The sequence below is a fragment of the Microchirus variegatus genome (genome assembly GCF_963457635.1).
Source record: "Microchirus variegatus genome assembly, chromosome: 5".
In the NCBI taxonomy this organism is placed as follows: domain Eukaryota; kingdom Metazoa; phylum Chordata; class Actinopteri; order Pleuronectiformes; family Soleidae; genus Microchirus; species Microchirus variegatus.
The window spans coordinates 30,281,188-30,304,535 of NC_139806.1; the positions used below are offsets into that span (position 1 = coordinate 30,281,188).

Consider the following 23,348-nt stretch of genomic DNA (forward strand, 5'->3'; position numbering starts at 1 on the left):
GCTAATCAAAGGTCCTTGTTCCAATTGGGGATCGAACCCCGGGGTCACGCTTACCACGACACAGACCTTCTTTTATAACATAACATGACATTTAATGATTTCAAAAAAGGTAAACATGTGGTTTGTACAAGTCAAAGACATAAAGACATTTCCCAGCATTCATTGCTTTGTGTCAGTGTCAGACGTTAGCAGCAGAAACAGCAGCAGCAGCAGCAGCAGCGTCGTCTTTTCCGCTCTGTGGTTAAGTGGAGGCGGGGCCTTCATCACCCCCCCCCCCCCCCCCACCCTGCACAGTCACTTCCTCCCAGAGACCGAGCAGGAAAGATAGATTGACACATAGAGGACGAGGAGGACAGAGACAGTCAAAAAAAAAGGAAGCCATTTTGGTTCACGTCTTCCTGCTCGTCTCCGTCCTGCGTTTGCACGCTATCGTCTCCGCAGGGAAAAGTTCTTCGTCCACTCGAGGAAGAAGTAGAACTCTGAGGACACTTTGTCTCTGTGAGACGTTTGGGTTTTCTGCCTTGGCAGGAAGCGAGGTCGTCCTGTCAGTCAGAGACACACACACCAATCGTCTGCTGCGGGTTCGACGCCGGGTTAGAGACACCGCCATGAGCTCGGAGCAGGTGCCGTACAGGTCAGAGGTCATGGGGTGGAGTCCACAGCAGCTGGGAGACTTCATGAAGAGGGTGAGGACTTTAGCAAGACCACAACATGAGCACAGAGACACAGAAGACGTCCTCGTCCTCTGTGTCTCTGTGCTCGTCTTTAGTCGTCAGGACGACCACAAAGAGACAAAAGACAAGAGACAAAAGACGACGTCAGAGAGACAGAAGACGACCACAGAGAGACAAAAGACGACCGCAGAGAGACAAAAGACGACGTCAGAGAGAAAAAAGACAACCACAGAGAGACAAAAGACGACTGCAGAGAGACAGAAGACGACCACAGAGAGACAAAAGACGACGTCAGAAAGACAAAAGACGACCACAGAGAGACAAAAGACGACCACAGAGAGACAAAAGACGACCACAGAGAGACAAAAGACGACGTCAGAGAGACAAAAGACGACTACAGAGAGACAAAATACGACGTCAGAGAGACAAAAGACGACGTCACAGAGACAAAATACGACGTCAGAGAGACAAAATACGACGTCAGAGAGACAAAAGACGACGTCAGAGAGACAAAAGACGACCGCAGAGAGACAAAAGACGACGTCAGAGAGACAAAATACGACGTCAGAGAGACAAAAGACGACTACAGAGAGACAAAAGACGACCACAGAGAGACAAAAGACGACCACAGAGAGACAAAAGACGACCGCAGAGAGACAAAAGACGACGTCAGAGAGACAAAAGACGACGTCACAGAGACAAAATACGACGTCAGAGAGACAAAAGACGACGTCAGAGAGACCAAAGAAGACGTCGCAGAGACAAAAGACGACCGCAGAGAGACAAAAGACGACGTCAGAGAGACAAAAGACGACGTCACAGAGACAAAATACGACGTCAGAGAGACAAAAGACGACGTCAGAGAGACCAAAGAAGACGTCGCAGAGACAAAAGACGACTTCAGAGAGACAAAAGACGACTACAGAGAGACAAAAGACAACGTCAGAGAGACAAAAGACGACCGCACAGAGACAAAAGACGACGTCAGAGAGACAAAAGACGACTACAGAGAGACAAAATACGACGTCAGAGAGACAAAAGACGACGTCAGAGAGACAAAAGACGACGTCAGAGAGACAAAAGACGACTACAGAGAGACAAAATATGACGTCAGAGAGACAAAAGACGACGTCAGAGAGACAAAAGACGATGTCAGAGAGACAAAAGACGACGTCAGAGAGACAAAAGAAGACGTCAGAGAGACAAAAAACGACCACAGAGAGACAAAAGACGACGTCAGAGAGACAAAAGACGATGTCAGAGAGACAAAAGACGACGTCAGAGAGACAAAAGAAGACGTCAGAGAGACAAAAGACGACGTCAGAGAGACAAAAGAAGACGTCAGAGAGACAAAAAACGACCACAGAGAGACAAAAGACCAGGACACACACGGAGACACACAATGACATTGACAGTGTCCGTCTCTCCAGATGAATCTTTCCGGGTGTGATAAAGCCGTGCTGAAACACTCCATCAGTGGTTCCAGGTTTGTGGTGAGTAAACAGACAAACAAACACACAAGCAAGCTAGCAAACATACAAGCCAGCAAGCAAACAAACAAGCTAGCAAACAAACAAGCTAGCAAACAAACAAGCAAACAAACAAATAAACAAGGTAGCAAACAAACAAGCTAGCAAGCCAGCAAGCAAATAAACAAGCTAGCAAGCCAGCAAGCAAACAAACAAGCTAGCAAGCAAACAAACAAACAAGCTAGCAAACAAACAAACAAGCTAGCAAGCAAACAAGCAAGCAAACATACAAGCTAGCAAGCAATCAAGCAAGCAAACACACAAGCTAGCAAGCAAACAAACAATCTAGCAAGCACGCAGACAAACAAACAAACAAACTAGCAAGCAAACAAGAAAGCTAGCAAACATACAAGCGAGCAAGCAAACAAACGCTCAAGCAGGGCTGTTTGAAGGAATTTGGGGGCCCCAAGCAAAATGGACATGTCAATTACACTTTACTGCATTGACTATCAAAGGGGTGCTCACACAGTTTGTCGTTTGCATTTTATTCATAACCAGTCGTTCTCTTGGGGCCCCAGGCCAGCTCGGGGCCCCAAGCAATTGCTTGGTTTGTTGTCTTGTCAGAACGGGCCTGCAAGCAAGCAAACAAGCAAGCAAACAAACAAACAAGCTAGCAAGCAAACAAACAAGCAAATAAACAAGCAAGCAAACATACAAGCTAGCAAGCAAGCTAGCAAACAAACAAGCAAGCAAACATACAAGCTAGCAAGCATACAAGCTAGCAAACAAACAAACAAGCTAGCAAGCAAGCAAACAAACAAGCAAGCAAACATACAAGCTAGCAAGCAAGCAAACAAACAAGCAAGCAAGCAAACAAACAAGCTAGCAAACAAACAAGCAAACAAACAAGCAAGCAAACATACAAGCTAGCAAACATACAAGCGAGCAAGCAAACGAACAAGCAAATCAACAAGCTAGCAAACATACAAGCCAGAAAGCAAGCAAGCAAACAAACAAGCAAGCAAGCAAAAATACAAGCTAGCAAACATACAAGCTAGAAAGCAAGCAAGCAAACAAACAAGCAAGCAAGCAAAAATACAAGCTAGCAAACATACAAGCCAGAAAGCAAGCAAGCAAACAAACAAACAAGCAAGCAAAAATACAAGCTAGCAAACATACAAGCTAGAAAGCAAGCAAGCAAACAAACAAGCAAGCAAGCAAACAAACAAACAAGCAAGCAAGCAAAAATACAAGCTAGCAAACATACAAGCCAGAAAGCAAGCAAGCAAACAAACAAGCAAGCAAGCAAACAAACAAACAAGCAAGCAAAAATACAAGCTAGCAAACATACAAGCTAGAAAGCAAGCTAGCAAACAAACAAACAACCATAATTTTTTTGTCGTTTTCGCAGAATCTGAGCGACAACGACCTGCAGAAATTCCCCAAACCTTATTCTCCGTAAGTATCGACCGTCGAGGACGATTTGCGACCTTGTTCACGACCGACGTGTGATTTTGCCGCTGTTTTTCCTCAGGATGATCATGAAGCTCAGCAGCGAGATCAGCAAGAAGGAGGAGAAGCGAGGCCTGTTCGCCAAAAAGTAGGTTTTCGCAACTGAAAGATCGCAAACGCTGCTGCTGCGTTCAAGAACCTGACCGAAAATCTTTGTGTTTTTTGTGTTTCCGTCACAGAACGACGCCCAAATATCACGAGCCAGGTAGGAAGTGATGTCTTTGTCTTTAAACGATCTGCAGCGTCTCCGTGGACGTAAATGTGTCGTAAATATTAAAGGTGTGAGTTGTTGTCTTTGTGCAGACATTGTTGACGTCCAGGGCTGGGGAGAAGACGAGTTCGTAAGTCTGACCGTTCAACAGTTCTTCACCTGTGGCTAAGCTCCACCCTCGCGCACGACTGCCCGAAAAGGGCGAGAATAACCACCACAATTCACTTTCAGATTGACTGCGCTAGCTGAGCTAATGTTCGCCACTCACGTCTCCTCACAACACACCCACAATGTGTTAGCATAAAGCTAACAAAAACAAGCCCAAACTAAACTTGACTGACTTAAAGGCCCTGGATTTTGAAACCGCTCGCAAAGACCCCGACTCCGACATCTGTGAGCCACTCGAAACCAGACGTATCGATCTGACGTTAGGTGCAAACTGTCCAACTCACCAGTAGGGGGCTTAAAAACCGAAGAAGTTGTCGCCAAGTAGAGCCATCCGAGTCTTGACCTGGCGACGACTTCTTTGGTTTTTAAGCCCCCTACTGGTGAGGTAGTACAGTTTGTGCGTGTGCTGTCCACGCGCACTTAACGCGTTCCAAAACCTACACGTTTACGATTCGCGCCGTGCACACGGTGCCGCGTTGGGTCTGGTGGTGGTGGTGGTGGGGGCGGGGCTTAGCCAAACAAACAAAAGCATTTGGCGGGAAAGGTTCTTTGCTCCACCAGGACGACGACGACGACGACTACGAGAAACCAAACAGCAGCGACGAGGACTACGAGTCGCCGTCCGATGACCTGGACGGCGACTACGAGCCCCCGCCTTCTGAGCCCCCCGAGGACCTCGCCCACAACCTGTGTCCGTCCCTGCCCATTGGAGACGGCGAATACATCGGTAAATATGTCGCGATTGTGAGAGAAAAAACGGACCGCGTTACGTTGACGTTAACTTCCGACCTCCCGAATTACAACCATCTGCCTGACTGTGTGTCTTTGTGTGTCTGTGTGTAGATAAAAGGGACAACCACGTGTCGTCCAGAGGCCCCGCCCCCCCTGCCGTGTGTCCCCGCCCCCCGGTCTCCACGCTGACTCCTCCCTCTCCTCGGGTGGTGAGTCTCTAAACATGTGTGCAATTTTCTAAACATGGCGTCAGGTTGTTTTTTTCACGGGTTTGTCGTGTCGTGTCCGTCCACAGGGCGGAGACTCCTCCACGCGCAGAGACTCCTCCCCCCACGGCGGCGCTCGGGCGTCGGGGAAATGTGAGTAACCTGCTGCTGATGATGTCATCGAAATAAACTTCCCATGAGAACACACAAGGGGATGCGTTTTTGTGTGTGTGTGTGTGGTTTCGTATTAGTCGACGCTAACTTATCAACCAAAGCCCATAGAGAAAATCAGTGATTTTAACATCAAGGCACACAGGAGCTAGCAAGCTATCATTCAATGACAAGAAAAAACAGCTAGTTAGCCAACTGTCTATCTATCTATCTATCTATCTATCTATCTATCTATCTATCTATCTATCTATCTATCTATCTATCTATCTATCTATCTATCTATCTATCTCGAGCTAGCTAGCAATCCGTCATTTTAGCTAGCAAGCTATCATTTTCAATGACAAGAAAACACAGCTAGCTAGCCAAAGAGTTCACAGGAGTTGTTGATCCACTGCTGCCTCCATCACTAACTTACAATTACTTATTCTGTCAATTCGGCTTTTAAAATCATATGTTTAGATTTACTGCAGTGACACAAAGTGACCACACGAGGCAGCAGAGGACCAGCAGCTCCTGTGTCCCTGTGAGCTAAAATCACTGGTTTTCTCTATGGGCTTTGGTGTGGGAGAGCGAGTAGTTTACACACGTCATTATATTATTATATATATTATTTTCGTCATTATACTTCGCCGTGTCCCGCTGTAAAGAGTGAATTCTCGATCACTTTTCTGCTAAATTGTGTTCAGTCGCTCCAGAGCCACCGCAGATCTACCGTGACAACAAACCAGGCAGAGGCTCAGGATACAACTCAACATCTGTCAGGGGTAAAGATATATATATGTATATATATATATGTATTATATATTTATATTTATGAAAATACACCATTGCCTCCAGGGATCTCACTTTCAGTTCCACTGTGATATGTAAATATATAACTTTAATTCTCTGTTGTCTCTGCAGGACTTCAGTGCAGCAGCGTGGACAGAGTGAGTGCTTTTCTTAATGTTGTTGAAGAAAACCTGCACTATTTGTCGTCGCGTTGCTTTAAAACGACGCATAAATCGGTCGCGAAAACGGGCCGAGAGCAGAGCCCTGAGGAACTCCGCAGTCACTTCTAAAACACTTTCATTTCTGTGTTTTTCTTGCAGCCGGGAGGAGCGCCGACATGGAAGTGAGTAAATTTAAGATTTCGCTTAAAGTTAAATGATGGCGAGAATAATAATAATGTGTGTATGTGTGTGTGCGTGTGGAGGTCTGAAAACCTGGATCCGCCCACGAGGACCAAACCTCCCGTTCTTACGCCGCCGTCAGCTGCCGTCAGCAGGAGCAACTCGTCGGCCAGACCTCCTCCTCCTGACAGGCGAGCGTCGAACCAGCACCTCCATTATCACACACACACACCTAACCCCAATTCCACAATAAAACACTGTGTTTGTTTGTTTTGTGGTTTAACAGGTTTGAGCAAAGGAGAGAAGTAAGTTCAGATCTATCTATCTATCTATCTATCTATCTATCTATCTATCTATCTATCTATCTATCTATCTATCTATCTATCTATCTATCTATCTATCTATCTATCTATCTATCTATCTATCTATCTATCTATCTCGAGCTAGCTAGGGAGCCATCATTTTAGCTAGCAAGCTATCATTTTCAATGACAAGAAAACACAGCTAGCAAGCAAACTATCTATCTATCTATCTATCTATCTATCTATCTATCTATCTATCTATCTATCTATCTATCTATCTATCTATCTATCTATCTATCTATCTATCTATCTATCTATCTATCTCGAGCTAGCTAGGGAGCCATCATTTTAGCTAGCAAGCTATCATTTTCAATGACAAGAAAACACAGCTAGCAAGCAAACTATCTATCTATCTATCTATCTATCTATCTATCTATCTATCTATCTATCTATCTATCTATCTATCTATCTATCTATCTATCTATCTATCTATCTATCTATCTATGTTTGATTATATTGGTCTTTTTTTCTCTTTTCTATCAGCAAAATCCTCCTGAAGGTGAGGTGAATTATTTTTATTTTATTTTATTCATCTTTTTTTTATTATTGTTGTGTCCCCTTCAAAATAAAAGTGGAGACATTTATTCACAGTGATTGTCTCACTTCCTCTCTTTCAGCCTCTAAAAACAACACGTTCCCCCTCCAAAATAAAGGTCTGCCCCCCCGCCCTGGTCTCCCTGGTCCGCCCTCACATCAGGGACACAGGTGTGTGTGTGTGTGTGTGTGTGTGTGTGTAACCCACTCACTCTCCCACACCAAAGTCCATAGAGAAAACCAGTGATTTCATGATTACTTTACAGCGCCCCTTGTTGGCCAAAGCCTGCACACAGTGATTTTTCATGTTTTTGTTGTTGTTCTTTCACAGTCTTCCTCCCAGCGTGACCTCTGCAGCCTGCAGATTGCCAACAGGTCAGAGACACACACACAACACACACAACCATGGGGTGGCTTTAATGTGTTACTACATCGTGCGTGTGTGTGTGTGTGTGTGTGTGTGGGGTGTGTGTGTGTGTGTGTGTGTGTGTGTGTGTGTGTGTTTGTGTGTGTGTGTGTGTGTGTGTGTGATCAGAGAGAAACTCGTTCCGTCCACAGACAACGTCAAAGTCACAGGTAACAAGACGCACACACACACAGCAAACAGCAGGTGGTGCTGTTGTATTTGCAGTCAAACAACGGTGTGTGTGTGTGTGTGTCACAGGACCTGGACCCCCGCTGGTATGTGGGTAAAGTGACCCGGGGTCAGGCAGAAGGAAGTCTGAGACGAGTTCACAAGGTAAAAACAGACACTACAAGTGCAGCAGCATTCAAAGAAATGGTACGTTCCATTTGTCGTCGGAACTCGGAGAAAAGTTTGAACCAATTCACTAAAGTTTTAACACATTTATAAAAGCCTCGAAAGCTGCGATTGATATTCAACATAATATTTAACATAATATTTAATACATTTAATATAATATTTAACAGACACTTTAATAGGATATTGAACATAATATTTAATATAATGTTCAATATATTCAACATAATATTTGCATTTATTTAATAAAATATTTAACATAATATTTTATATATTTAACAGACTAATATATTTAAACTTATATTTAATAAAAAATAACAATATTTACTTCATATATTTAATATAATATTTAAATAAAAAGTTAACATAATATTTAACATATTTAACATACTATTTAATATATTTTACATAATATTTAATATATTTAACAAACTATTTAATATATTTAATATAATGTTCAATATATGTAACATAATATTTGTATGTATTTAATAAAATATTTCACATAATATTTAATATAATATTTCATTAAATAATTTACATATTTGTATATATCTAATACAATATTTAACATACTATTTAATATATTTAACATAATATTTAACATAATATTTAACATAATATTTAATATATTTAACATAATATTTAATATATTAAATACAATATTTAACATAATATAGTCAGATAATATAGTCAGCTCTTATTTTGAAAGGAAGTGGCGCTTGGTCAGCTGGTCACTCGTTCGCATCGGTGAAATTCTGATATAAATGGAACGCAGCGTTAGCTAGCGGTCAATTACCCCGTCCCCAAAGCATTGTGGGAAACGTGGTTCCATGTGACGCGTGTTGGACAGTGTCCCATGTTTGTCCTCTGTGTCCCGTGAAGGACGGAGCGTACCTGGTGAGGGACAGCACCCGGCAGCTGGACAACCAGCCTTTCACCCTCATGGTCTTCTACCAGGGCAAGGTCTACAACGTCCAGATCCGGCAGCAGAAGCAGCACTTCTTGCTCGGGACGGGACTCAAGGTCCAGGAGGTGAGGTGACCTTCACGCTGAGTCATCCTCACTGTGGACCATGACCTTTGACCTCCTGTTCTTGTTCCTGTGTGTGTGTGTGTGTGTGTGTGTGTGTGTGTGTGTGTGTGTGTGTGTGTGTGTGTGTGTGTGTGTGTGCAGCTCTTCCCGTCTGTCAGTGACATCATCAGTCATTACTCTCAGTCTCCTCTGCTCCTCATCAACACCAAAGACCGAAGCTCCAGCCAACACAACCAGTGTCTGCTCTCTGACCCGGCCGGCTCCCACATGACCGGACACACCTGGTCCTGACCTGACCTGACCTGACCTGACCTGACCTGACCTGGACCTGGACCTGGACCTGAACCTGAACCTGGACCTGGACCTGGACCTGGACCTGGACCTGGACCCGACCTGGTCCTGACCTGGTCCTGACCTGACCTGGACCCAACAGACCATAATAATCCATTCTTTTCCTTTGCTTTTCAACACTTCACCTTTTGTGTCTGTTCTCTGCTCGCAAAGCAATAACTTTCCCATTTAAATGTTTTTACATTTTAAGCGTCTGTGTGTTGAGACCCACACCAAAGTCACTCACTCTCCCACACCAAAGTCCATAGAGTAAACCAGTGATTTTAACATCACAGCACACAGGAGTTCACAGGAGTTGTTGATCCACTGCTGCCTCCAACACGAAGTTCAAATGTCTTATTTTGTAAAATTCGGCTTTCGAAATATTTCATTTAGACTTAACTCAGTGACACAAAGTGGCCACACGAGGCAGCAGAGGACCAGCAGCTCCTGTGTCCCTGTGAGCTAAAATCACTGGTTTTCTCTATGAGGTTTGGTGTGGGAGAATAAAATCTGTCCACGATATCGTTAAGAATGTATGTTCACGTCTTTATCTTCACTGTTAGACTTTTCCAATAGGAGACTGACGTTTGTAAACCACTCACTCTCCCACACCAAACCTCATAGAGAAAACCAGTGATTTTAGCTCACAGGGACACAGGAGCTGCTGGTCCTCTGCTGCCTCGTGTGGTCACTTTGTGTCACTGAGTTAAGTCTAAAGTAAATATTTTAAAAGCTGAATTCACTAAAATCAGTCATTGTAAGTTAGTGATGGAGGCAGCAGTGGATCAACAACTCGTGAACTCCTGTGTGCTGTGATGTTAAAATCACTGGTTTTCTCTATGGGCTTTGGTGTGGGAGAGTGAGTGGTTTAAGAGATGTCTAACAGTGAGATAAAGATGTTAAATTCACCATTTATTAATGAATTCATCGTAGACTCAAACTCAGGTAGATTTTAACAAATTGTCAGAACCTCAAATTACCTTTGTGTGTGTGTTCATATCATTTATATTCATGACAGAATCTGGATTTCTTTCATTCGTGACTCACTCAGTCATTGATGAATGATTTAGGATTATTGAAGCTTCCTGTCACTGTTTATTCAACATAACCCCCCCCCCCACACACACACACCACCCCATAATCCCAGACATCAGTTATGTTGTTTTGTCTGTGACACACTTGAAGGCACCACAGAGTGAAGGTTAATGCTGCCACTGCCAACTGTCAGCACACACACACACACACACACACACACACACACACACACACACACACACACACACACACACACACACACACACACACACACACACACACACACACACACACACACACTCCTTCAGCACAGACAGAGGTTTTTAAGAGAATTTAAATATTTATTTTAACCTCAGACAAGTGTGTGTGTGTGTGTGTGTGAAGATACAAATGACAAAAAGTGTGTTGTATTTTATAAATGTTTTCACGTGTAAAAATAAAACTGTGCCCCTTTGAAATAAAATATCACAGTTTTAGCTTGTTGCTGTTATTTTATTGTTTTATTATTTTACTTTATTAAAAAACAGTTTTTACTGTGTACATGTGATTGAATACATGAGCTAATGAGCTAGTTTAGTTCATACATGACGCGGTTTATACATAAAAAGTGCACTGACTAAGCTAATTTTGACATTACAATGTTTGTTTACACACAGAAATGCTGTAGCTACAATGTGTTAGCATTATAGCTGTGTTTCACGAGCCGGTGAGCTAGTTTGAGTAGATCACATGATGTGGAATTTCATGCACAAAAACACCATTTTAAACTAATGTTAGCATTAGCAGGTTCACTAACAACCAAGCAAAATGACAAGCTAACGCGTGTGTGTGTGTGTGTGTGTGTGGGTGGGTGTGTGTGTGTGTGTGTGTGGGGTGGGGGGGGGGGGTGGGTGGTGTCGTTTGAAGACAATAGGTGATGGGCGACACCTCAAACACCTCACACATCGGCTGATGCTGCGTTTGTGTGAAATCACAAAAAATCATCTGAATCAGCAGAAAAATCAAACTCAAGGAAAATCACACAATTTTAGGTGTGTGTGTATGTGTGTCTCTGTGTGTGTGTATATGTGTGTGTGTATGTATATGTGTGTGTTGTGTATATGTGTGTGTGTGTATATGTGTGTCTGTGTGTGTGTGTGTGTGTGTCTGTGTGTGTATGTCTGTGTGTGTATATGTGTGTGTGTGTGTGTCTGTGTGTGTATATTTGTGTGTGTGTGCATATATGTGTGTGTGTGTGTGTTGACATTCCTCAGGCTATTTTTTTTCTGCCTGAAGGAAAAAATAAAAACCTGCTCGTATTCAAATCTCCCCCTCCTCCTTTCAATATGTGTGTGTGTGTGTGTGTAGAGACAGAGCAGTCGACCAATCAGCTCACAGGTGGGCGGGGCATCAGGGTATAAGGGTCTCAGGTGGAGAGCAGCAGGTGTACAGAGAGCAGGTGCAGGAGCTCTGTGTGTGTGTCTCATTTTCCCCACACACACTCCTTTGACTGAGAAGTAGGCGGAGCCTCCACCGCCTCCACCGCCATGACGTCGTGTTTCGTCCCAGAGCTGGACCTGACCTCGCTGCCCCAGCAGGAGCTGCCCGAGCTGGGCTTGGATCCGTCTGACTTCAGCCTCTACAGCCCTCCTCCAAACTCCGCCCCCCTCCAGGCACTAACCGCTAACCACGGCGACTGCTACCCCTGCTTCCCCAGCGCTGACCCCGCCCCCTGCTCCGCCTCTTCCCTGGCGTTCCCCGCCCCCCTCCCTCCCCTCTACGGCCTCCCGGCATTCCTGCCTCCCGGGAACCCGTGGTTCTCCTTCTCGGCGCCGGACGACATCCTGCGCCTGGTGCGCCCGCCCTACTCTTACTCCGCCCTCATCGCCATGGCGATCCAGAGCGCGCCCGAGCAGCGGCTGACGCTCAGCCACATCTACCGCTACGTCTGCGACAACTTCCCGTTCTACAGCAGCAACAAGGCCGGCTGGCAGAACTCCATCAGACACAACTTGTCACTCAACGACTGTTTCCGGAAGGTGCCGCGCGACGACAGCGACCCAGGTGAGAGGGGGGCGGAGCTTTATTGTGAAAATCCCGCGGTGTGTGTGTGTGTTTCCTGTGCTGTTTTTGTAACACTGTTTCCTCTGCAGGGAAAGGAAATTACTGGACTCTGGACCCAAACTGTGAGAAGATGTTCGACAACGGAAACTTCCGCCGCAAGAGGAAGAGGAAGTCAGAGGGCGTGGCCAAGAAACCCTCCTCCTCCTCCTCTTCATCATCATCATCATCATCACGTGACTCCTCTTCATCCGAGCCCAGCCCAAAGATCCCATGCACGGATCTTCCTCCTCCCTCAGACTCCTCCTCCTCCTCTTGCTCCTCCTCCTCCGCCTTTAACGACTTCCTGTGTCACCTCCAGGACTCCTCCTCCTCTTCCTCCTCCTCCCTCCTCCTGCCCCCTCCTCTTCTTCCTCCTCCTCCTCCTCCTCCTCAGGAGAGCTTCTCCTCATACTCGCCCGGCGCCGTGGTTCCTCAGTGGGACTCTCTTGCCTTTGTGACGCCGTCGCACTTCCCCACGCCGCTCTACGCTGACCTGCAGGTGGCGCCGTGTGCGTCGCTGCATCATCATCATCACCATCATCAGGCTGAGCCTGTGTTCTGTGGAGGCTTCAGTGAGACTCTGCTCCTGCAGGAGTGAAAACCTCCAACCATCATGATGATGATGATGATGTTTACAGTGTCCAAAAAGTCATCTTCGTATTTATCTTCTGTATCCATTTATTCATTATTATTATTATTATTATTATCATTATTGTTGTTGTTATTTTAATTTTTGAATGTTTGTGTAAATATGACTGTGTTTGGAACGAGAATAAACAAACAAAAAGTGTTATTTTTAAAGCAGATTCCTTTGTTTTCTTTTAAAACGGTAGAGAAATTCAGCTAAAAAGTTATTTTAATTCACGAGAAATGGATGAAAGTGACGTCTGTAATCTCACTCACTCTCCCACACCAAACCTCATAGAGAAAACCAGTGATTTTTGCTCAAAGGGACACAGGAGCTGATGGTCCTCTGCTGCCTCGTGTGGTCACTTTGTGTCACTGATTTAAAGCTAAAGGAAGATTTTTTAAAGCCGAATTATGGAGAATCAGTCATTATAACTTAGTGATGGAGGCAGCAGTGGATCAACAACTCCTGTGAACTCCTGTGTGCTGTGATGTTAAAATCACTGATTTTCTCTATGGGCTTTGGTGTGGGAGAGTGAGTGACTTTGGTGTGGGACAGGAAACTTTAAAAGATTATAGTTACATTTTTATTTAGCCTAAAAAATAATACTCATCCAATTAAATCTATGCCAGTTCTATATATCACATGTTCACGTCTTTATCTCACTGTTAGACAGACTTTTCCTTGTGTAAACTGAAGTTTGTAAACCACTCACTCTCCCACACCAAAGTCACTCACTCTCCCACACCAAAGCCCATAGAGTAAACCAATGATTTTAACATCACAGCACACAGGAGTTCACAGGAGTTGTTGATCCACTGCTGCCTCCATCACTAACTTACAATGACTGATTTTAGTGAATTCAGCTTTTGAAATATTTACTTTAGACTTAACTCAGTGACACAAAGTGACCACACGAGGCAGCAGAGGACCAGCAGTTCCTGTGTCCCTGTGAGCTAAAATCCCTGGTTTTCTCTATGAGGTTTGGTGTGGGAGATAAACTCCAGTTTCCTGATGTTGAAGTCTGTCCAACAGTGAGATAAAGACGTGGAACATGTTCTAAATTTATCGCAGACTTAAACCGATGTTCCCCGTTGTCTCTGCTTTCACTGAGCCTGGCTTAATCCTGAAGTGTCCCTGGATTAAAGCTGCAGAGACAGACAGTTTCAGTCTCAGTTTGTTCCCACCACCAAAACCAATGACGTCGGCAGGTTTGAGCAAAACAAACCAAAGTGCTGAGTCATGTCATGCCAGAGCCCAAACTGTCGCCTTTGGTGTGTTTGACTTGCTCCGCGGCGCGACTCAGCAGTTTTGATGAGACGACGCGGCAGATTAGATCGACGGTCACGTGACACCGGCAGCTTCCCACAGTCAGTGAAGTGACGGAGGCGTGGGAAAGTGAAGTTTGTAAACCACTCACTCTCCCACACCAAAGCCCATAGAGAAAACCAGTGATTTTAACATCACAGGGACACAGGAGCTGCTGGTCCTCTGCTGCGTCGTGTGGTCACTTTGTGTCACTGAGTTAAGTCTAAATGAAGATTTTTAAAAGCCGAATTATACAAAATAAGACATTGTAAATTAGTGATGGAGGCAGCAGTGGATCAACCACTCCCGTGAACTCCTGTGTGCTGTGATGTTAAAATCACTGGCTTACTCTATGGGCTTTGGTGTGGGAGAGTGAGATGTTTACAAACTTCAGTTTACACAAGGAAAAGTCTGTCTAACAGTGGAGATAAAGACGTGAACGTGTTCTTAACATATCACAGACTTGTCTTGATGAGGATTTTATCAAATAGAAAAGGTTCTAGTAACTGGAAACAGACGTTTATAAACCACTCACTCTCCCACACCAAAGTCCATAGAGTAAATCAGTGATTTTAACATTACAGAGACACAGGAGTTAACAGGAGTTGTTGATCCACTGCTGCCTCCATCACTAACTTACAATGACTGATTTTAGTGAATTCAGCTTTTAAAATATTTACTTTAGACGTAACTCAGTGACACAAAGTGACCACACGAGGCAGCAGAGGACCAGCAGCTGCTGTGTCCCTGTGAGCTAAAATCACTGGTTTGCTCTATTGGCTTTGGTGTGGGAGAGTGAGTGTTTTACAAACTTCAGTTTAACACTGAGATAAAGACGTCGCAGACCTAAACCGACACAGATTCTTATCAGTTCAGAGTGAAGCGGCTAAAACCGGTCGTTCGACTTTATCTGACACAAACACGGCGGCGACGCAGGGGAAACTTTTAATGGAGCAAAAAATAAATAAAATAAATAAAATTAAAATAAAATCAATGATGGGCTGAGGTTAGCATCTGCAGGGCTGGAGGGAAGATGACGACGACTTTTGTTTCAAGTGAAAAAGTTAACCTGTGTGTGTGTGTGTGTGTGTGTGTTGTCATCATGTTGTCCATTGATGTGTATGTGGCCGTAAACAAACAGCACACTCTGACACCGTGATAGCATCAGCTGATCACTGACAGACGTCTGACAGGCTCCCACTGTTTACAGCACAACACGCAGTGTGTGTGTGTGCGTGTGTGTCATTTAAACGAGGCCTTTGGTTCCAGGACAGGACGCAGCAGAGGCGTGACCTCTGACCTTTACAGGTGTGATCAGTGACGGCGGAGTAAGTGTGCCTTTTGTTTACACTCTCCACACTTATCTTCACACAACTACACACCCCCAGGACACACACACACACTTATGATAATGTGACTCGTGTGTAAATGAGGTTAGGTCCCCACATGAAGAGCAAAACCCACAACACACTGTCATCACATGCCACTGATGATCTGTATTGTCACAATAAACACTGCAGAGTGTGTGTGTGTGTGTGTGCGTGTGTGATGTAGAGTTTGTGTTTTTTTTGTGTGTAAATCTTGTAACTGCACCTTTAACGAAGTCGCTGTATTGACATGAGTAACATAAAAGACTCACACAACCACTCACTCTCCCACACCAAAGTCACTCACTCTCCGACACCAAAGTCCATAGAGAAAACCAGTGATTTTAGCTCACAGGGACAGGGACGAATTTTACAAAATAAGACAATGTAAGTTAGTGATGGAGGCAACAGTGGATCAACAACTCCTGTGTGCTGTGATGTTAAAATCACTGGTTTTCTCTATGGACTTTGGTGTCGGAGAGTGAGTGACTTTGGTGTGGGAGAGTGAGTGACTTTGGTGTGGAAGAGTGAGTGGTTTACAGATAATGTCAGTTTATGAACACGTCCAGGTGTATTTTACAGGACAGTTTGTTATTAGCTGTACTTTGGTTACCAGCATAACTGTCATAACGTCCTGATTACATCTACCTGTGTGTGTGTGTGTGTGTGTGTGTGTGTGTGTGTGTGTGCGTGCGTGTGTGTGTTACAGTGCTCCTGTCTCTGCTTGTCTAACTTCCATCAGTACTTTTCCACGATGGTCTCATTTTCCCCTCAAAGTCAAAACAACATCACAGTTTCAGAGTCTTTGAACGCCTCACGTGTCTGTGTGTGTGAGAGACAGTGACTTCATTCATTCATTCATTCATTCATTCATTCATTCATTCATAAAAATACATTCTCCTCCAGGGGGCCCCGCACTTATATCATGTCACACACACACACACACACACACACACACACACACACACACACACACACACACACACACACACACACACACACACACACACACACACACACACACACACACACACAAATATAGATGAACACACACACACACAAATAGACAAACACGCACGCACACACGTGCACACACACACAAACAGATAGACACACACACACAAATAGATGAACACGCACGCACACAAATAGATGAACACACGCACACAAACACACACACATACACACACACGCACGCACACATACACAAACACACACAAATAGATGAACACGCACACACACAAATAGATGAACCCACACACACAAATAGATGAACCCACACGCACACAAACACACACATACACACACACACGCACGCACACATACACACTCACAAATAGATGAACACACACGCACACAAACACATAAACAGACACACACACGCACGCACACATACACTCACACATAAACAGACACAATAAGATAGACACACATACACACTCACTCACACACAAATAGATGAACACACGCACACTCGCACACACACACACACACTCACAAAAAACAGATAGATAGACACACACACAGACAGATAGAGACACACACATAAACAGACACTATAAGATAGACACACATACACACTCACTCACACACAAACAGATAGACACATGCACACACACATACACACACAGAGATAGACACGCACGCATACCTACACACTCACTCACACACAAATGGATGAACACGCACACACGCACACACACTCCCACAAATAGATGAACACACACGCACGCACACACAAACACACGCACACGCACACGCACACACACACACACACACACACACACACACACACACACACACACACACACACACACACACACACACACACCTGAATACTAAGACGCTGTTACCAGTAAGCACCACTAGAGGGCAGCAGAAATAGTAGGTTACCACGATGAAGTGTGTGTGTGGTCGACCCGATAACTGCCAGAGTGATGACTGGTTACCTCACATTTGCATAACGTCGCGCACACACACACACACACACACACACACACACACACACACACACACACACAGAGGAAGTGTATGTGGCCTGCAGCAGTAAACACACCTCAAATAAAGTTTAAAATAAACGTCATTTTCCGCGAGACAAACTGACGCAGGAAAAACAATCAGTGTGTGTGTGTCGTCTTTAAAGGAGCAGTGAGTGTGTGTGTGATCGCCCCCTGCTGCTGAGACACGGACTCAACACTCCACCACGTCTCAACAACGACGCTGTCCCAACAGGAAACTGACGTTTATAAACCACTCCCTCTCTCACACCAAAGTCACTCACTCTCCCACACCAAAGTCCATAGAGAAAACCAGTGATTTTAACATCACAGCACACAGGAGTTCCCAGGAGTTGTTGATCCACTGCTGCCTCCATCACTAACTTACAATGACTGATTTGAGTGAATTCAGCTTTTAAAATATTTACTTAGACTTAACTCAGTGACACAAAGTGACCACACGAGGCAGCAGAGGACCAGCAGCTCCTGTGTCCCTGTGAGCTAAAATCACTGGTTTTCTCTATGAGGTTTGGTTAAAGTGTGTGTTTTTTCTCTCTTGTGTTTTCACTGAATCACTTTAAATGACAGTGTGAGCCGTTTAACAGTCTGTGTGTGTGTGTGTGTGTATGTGTGTGTCATGCAGGTATCCTGACAGCGTTCATGAAGACGACCCGTATGTCTCTGGTCGTGTCCGTTACACTGAAACCACAGATCCTCACGACCTCTAAAAACATTTAAATTAACCTTTGAGGATCATTAGTTAATGGTTAACTAAACATTGGTTAACCACTAACTCATGAGTGGTTAATCACTCCTAATCATTACTATAGGTTCAAGTACCAATGAACCAATAATCATCAGGTTAGCAGTTACTGGTTAACCACAATCAGCTAACTATTACTTGGTTAATAACCGTGCCATTAACTCAACACTAGTTAATGATGAGTTAACAAAAATCTAAAAATTATTAGTTGATTAGTTAAAGGTTGGATACCGATTCAATATTAGTTAATTATTAGGTCATTAGTTAATTTTAACTTAATATTACTTAACATTAACTAATGTAACTCGTAGTACACACAGGAGTTGAGTATTTAGCGTTAGTGGTTCTAATGCCCCCTGGTGCTTTTCACAGGTATTACAACATTAGGTTTACTTTGAGAAATAAGAGTGGTGTTTTTTTTATTATTTAAACTGAAATTATTGATGCTTTTATGAAAAACAAAGAAATAATAAAAAAAATGCTTCAAATAATGTTATGAAAACATGTGCTGTGCTGCCACCTGGTGGTCAGGGAGAGGAAGGTTCTGAATGAAACCTTTAGTTTTTATTCTGATAAATTCAAATATATAACATTTAATATTTGACAAAGTTCATCCAAAACAGAAGAGATGTGGGTTAGTGAGCCCTCTGGTGGCCGTTCTTTTAAATGACATCTAACCTAAGGATTATTGATCATTTTGATCCATATTTGAAGTTTCCTCTGATTCCCAGCTGTGACTTTGTTCTTTTAAATAAACGTGTATTATTGAGCGGCTTTTTATATAATGTCAGAGAAAATTCACAAAAAAAAACAGAAAAAAGAGTCTTTTCAACGTTTTCTTTAATTAAAAACAAACAATATTCATCATGAACTCGTTTGAACACAGTTTTACAGTTTTTAACACAATAAAAATAAAAGTACGAGTCGTAGAAAAAACTGTCTTCATGGGTGACAGTCTCTGATTCGTCCTCTGGAGACAAACATTCGTCCGTCTCAAAGCAACAAACGCAAATGGAAATATTTGTGTTTTCTTTGTTGTTTTTAGAAAATGTCATCCTCTGCTCTTCATGACTGTTTGCCTAGCTTAGCATAAGAACAGGGGAAAAGGTGTTAGCCTAGGTTAGCACAAAGACCGAGAGAGAATGTGTTAGCCTAGCTTAGCACAAAGGCTAAGAGAGAATGTGATAGCCGAGGTAAGCACAAAGTCTGAGACAGAATGTGTTACCCTAGCTTAGCACAAAGACTAAGAGAGAAGTGTTAGCCTAGCTTAGCACAAAGTGTGGGAGAGAATGTGCTAACCTTACTGATCAAAAGAGAGAAAGTGTTAGCCCAGCTTAGCACAAATGCTGAGGGAGAATGTGTTTGCTAAGCTTAACAAAAAGAGAGAAAGTGTTAGCCTAGCTTAGCACAAAGGCTGAGAGAGAATGTGTTAGCCTAGGTAAGCAGAAAGGCTGAGAGAGAATGTGTTAGCCTAGCTTAGCACAAAGGCTGAGAGAGAATGTTAGCCTCGCTTAACAAAAAGAGAGAAAGTGTTAGACTAGCTTAACACAAAGGGTGGGAGAGAATGTGCTAACCTTACTGATCAAAAGAGAGAAAGTGTTAGCCCAGCTTAGCACAAATGCTGAGGGAGAATGTGTTTGCTAAGCTTAACAAAAAGAGAGAAAGTGTTAGCCTAGCTTAGCACAAAGGCTGAGAGAGAATGTGTTAGCCTAGGTAAGCAGAAAGGCTGAGAGAGAATGTGTTAGCCTAGCTTAGCACAAAGGCTGAGAGAGAATGTGCTAACCTTACTGATCAAAAGAGAGAAAGTGTTAGCCCAGCTTAGCACAAATGCTGAGGGAGAATGTGTTTGCTAAGCTTAACAAAAAGAGAGAAAGTGTTAGCCTAGCTTAGCACAAAGGCTGAGAGAGAATGTGTTAGCCTAGGTAAGCAGAAAGGCTGAGAGAGAATGTGTTAGCCTAGCTTAGCACAAAGGCTGAGAGAGAATGTTAGCCTCGCTTAACAAAAAGAGAGAAAGTGTTAGACTAGCTTAACACAAAGGGTGGGAGAGAATGTGCTAACCTTGCTGCTCAAAAGAGAGAAAGTGTTAGCCCAGCTTAGCACAAAGGCTGAGGGAGAATGTGTTTCCCAAGCTTAACAAAAAGAGAGAAAATGTTAGCCTAGCATAGCACAAAGACACAGAGGAAAGGTGTTAGCCTAGCTTAGCACAAAGGCTGGAGAGAATGTGCTAACCTAGCTGATCAAAAGAGAGAAAGTGTTAGCCTAGCATAGCACAAAGAAAAAACATACAGAGGCCTAGCTTAACAAAAAGACCGCCCACAGAGGGACACCGTTAGCCTTACTCCACCCACTCTATACACGAGTGGATGGAGGCGGAGCTTCTGACAAGAAACGGGAGGAGAGCTGCTTTAAATGGGCCGGACTGTTCGTTTAAAATGTGGGCGGCAACCTCAGAGCCCAGAGCCGCTCCCTGATTGGCCGCAGCGTCTCAGACTGGTTTGGGCAGAGCAGACACTTCGTCCACACACTCGTCGTAGGCGTCCTGATAATCGGCGTGAGGTTTGATCAGGATGACGCACGTCGGACGTTTAGAACCTGCAGAAGAACCAAGGTCCTGAGGACAGACATGGAGACACTTTAGAGACATGGAAGTCGGTCCTCACACACTCACGTCCGTCGTCTCACACACACCCGTCCTCACTCACTCACTCTCTCTCTCTCTCCCTCTGAATTCAAGCCCCCCCTCGTCACTTCCTGTGTGTTTTTTCACAATAAGAGTGCGGCCCTGACTCACCACTTTTGAAGGGATGTAGGCGTACGGCAGGCTCCTGTCCTCGCACATGATTGGCAGGTGACAGTAGACGTCGATGGGCAGCGTGTCTCCGGCCAGAACCACGATCCTGCACACACACACACACACAGTTATCTCACGCGGTTTACGTCATGTGAACACGTGTCCTGCACAAAACAACAACTCACCCTTTCTCTCCTTTGTTGATGAACTTCTGAACGTCCTTCACTCCTCGTCGGATGTTCTTCACTTTCGCAGCTGGATTCAGCGAAAACATCACAAAAACCAGACCTAGTTAGCAAAACACGCCGCAATGCATCCGAGAACAGAAACCGAAACCTTTATTTTGAAAAACTGGATGGTTTTTTTTTAGAATGGACGAACAGAAACTAAGACTTTTATTTTGAAAATAGGATTTTTTTTTTTAGAATGGACTACAGAAACAAACTATTATTTTGAAAACTGGATATTTTTTTTTAGAATGGACTACAGAAATTGAGAATTTTATTTTGAAAAGTGGATTTAAAAAAAAATGGACAACAGAAACTAAAACTTTTATTTTGAAAACTGGATGTTTTTTTAGAATGACAAAAGAAATTCAGACTTTTATTTCTTGCAGAGCTGCTGTCTGAGGATATATAGTTACATATATATATCTATATAATATATATATCTATATATTATATCTATAATGAAAGCCGAATGACACGTCAGAGTCACGTGACCCTGAGAAAACATCACGTGACGAGCTGAAACGTTTTCACCACGCGATGTCGAGCACCAGAAAATAAAATCGAGGCTTTTTCAAATGAAATTCCGCCCCAAACAAACACCGACTCCACGCTCACGTTTCCCTGTGCTGCCACCGTGAGACGAAAACCTGTACTGCAGACTTAACTTTAACATTACAGGGACACGACTTGCGCCGAATTCATCAGCGGAGTCCACGCATTCAGAATGTGTCGCGTTTGTCGAGCTCCGCCGCTGCTGAACGCGAGAAAACACGCGATGAACTTTTTCAGTTTTTTAAGGGGGTTCGTCAGTCTCTTACCTTTCTTCACACACTTGTAAAGCTTCTTGCTGAGTTTCCTGGAGGCCAGCGGCTGAGACACCGGGTTCACGTGAGCGATCAGCTCCTGGTACGACCTCTCGTTTCCGGCTCCAGCAGCGGCCTCTTCCGCCTCCTCCGCGGAAACTTTCTCCTTCTTCACTTTCGTCATTTTCTGATCAGTGAGTTCGATCACAGTCGACAATCGATCGTCGTTTATCGTCAGAGCGAACAGCAGCGAAGAAACCACACGTGTTTGGGGGCTGCTTCTTCTTCTTCTTCTTCGATTTCCGTCACGTTTGAAACACGACAGCCAGCGCCCCCCAGCGGCCCGAGAGGGTGAGAGCATCCGGGCCCCCCCTTTCAAAATAAAATCCCATGCCAAAGACAAAACACGTGTTTTTCCCAATAATGACAAATAACATGAAAATAAAGAAAAAAAAGAGAGTTGTTTATGATAGAAATACACACAGAACATGACACAGACACACACACATATATATCATGAACTGAGGTTTATAAACCACTCACTCTCCCACAACAAAGTCCACAGATAAAACCAGTGATTTTAGCTCACAGGGACACAGGAGCTGCTGGTCCTCTGCTGCCTCGTGTGGTCACTTTGTGTCACTGAGTTAAGTCTAAATTAAATATTTTAAAAGCCGAATTCACTAAAATCAGTCATTGTAAGTTAGTGATGGAGGCAGAAGTGGATCAACAACTCCTGTGAACTCCTGTGTCTCTGTGATGTTAAAATCACTGGTTTACTCTATAGACTTTGGTGTGGGAGAGTTTCATTAAAACTCATGACTTACTTTGAAAACTGGATGTTTTTTTTTAGAATGGAGAAACAGAAACTTATACTATTATTTTGGAAACCTGGTGTTTTTTCTTAGAGTGGACTAAAAGAAACTTAAGACTTTTATTTTGAAAATTGGATGCTTTTTTTAGAATGGACAAAAATAAACTTAAGACTTTTATTTTGAGAACTGGGTGTTTTTTTTTTTTTACAATGGACAACAGAAACTAATACAATTATTTTGAAAACTGGAT

At 43.7% G+C, this 23,348-nt stretch overlaps 3 protein-coding genes across 3 annotated transcripts; 2 read left to right on the top strand and 1 right to left on the bottom strand.

Annotated features, from left to right (window-relative positions):
- Window positions 1–608: 608 nt before the first annotated feature.
- Window positions 609–9,237, top strand: lcp2a (lymphocyte cytosolic protein 2a; the record flags this gene model as incomplete). The annotated part of the gene is made up of 20 exons (XM_083889708.1): window positions 609–686; window positions 2,105–2,167; window positions 3,555–3,601; window positions 3,678–3,743; window positions 3,835–3,860; window positions 3,959–3,996; window positions 4,596–4,761; window positions 4,878–4,975; window positions 5,062–5,125; window positions 5,830–5,907; window positions 6,047–6,072; window positions 6,235–6,257; window positions 6,339–6,446; window positions 6,542–6,560; window positions 7,101–7,116; window positions 7,235–7,322; window positions 7,483–7,495; window positions 7,816–7,890; window positions 8,797–8,946; window positions 9,088–9,237. 20 exons carry the CDS (start codon window positions 609–611, stop codon window positions 9,235–9,237), a joined length of 1,392 nt encoding a protein of 463 aa, XP_083745834.1.
- A 2,603-nt stretch (window positions 9,238–11,840) lies between these two features.
- LOC310927415 (forkhead box protein I1-like) lies at window positions 11,841–12,994 on the top strand (the record flags this gene model as incomplete). Its single annotated transcript, XM_083889709.1, has 2 exons — window positions 11,841–12,357; window positions 12,447–12,994. The coding sequence occupies 2 exons, from the start codon at window positions 11,841–11,843 to the stop codon at window positions 12,992–12,994; spliced, it is 1,065 nt and encodes a 354-aa protein (XP_083745835.1).
- A 6,288-nt stretch (window positions 12,995–19,282) lies between these two features.
- On the bottom strand, window positions 19,283–22,554 carry nhp2 (NHP2 ribonucleoprotein homolog (yeast)). The gene is made up of 4 exons (XM_083888895.1): window positions 22,299–22,554; window positions 21,436–21,505; window positions 21,251–21,356; window positions 19,283–21,070 (listed from the first exon to the last, which is right to left on the bottom strand). The coding sequence occupies exons 1-4, from the start codon at window positions 22,465–22,467 to the stop codon at window positions 20,945–20,947; spliced, it is 471 nt and encodes a 156-aa protein (XP_083745021.1). The 5' UTR covers window positions 22,468–22,554; the 3' UTR covers window positions 19,283–20,944.
- Between the last annotated feature and the right edge of the window lie 794 nt (window positions 22,555–23,348).

Excerpts from the sequence above, each read along its gene's own strand:
- nhp2 (XM_083888895.1), bottom strand. The coding sequence starts at position 22,467 with ATGACGAAAGTGAAGAAGGAGAAAGTTTCCGCGGAGGAGGCGGAAGAG. Across the intron at positions 21,506-22,298 it reads TTACAAGTGTGTGAAGAAAG|CTGCGAAAGTGAAGAACATC; the intron begins GTAAGAGACTGA and ends CGCTGAATCCAG. Across the intron at positions 21,071-21,250 it reads CCTACATCCCTTCAAAAGTG|GACCTTGGTTCTTCTGCAGG; the intron begins GTGAGTCAGGGC and ends GTCTGTCCTCAG.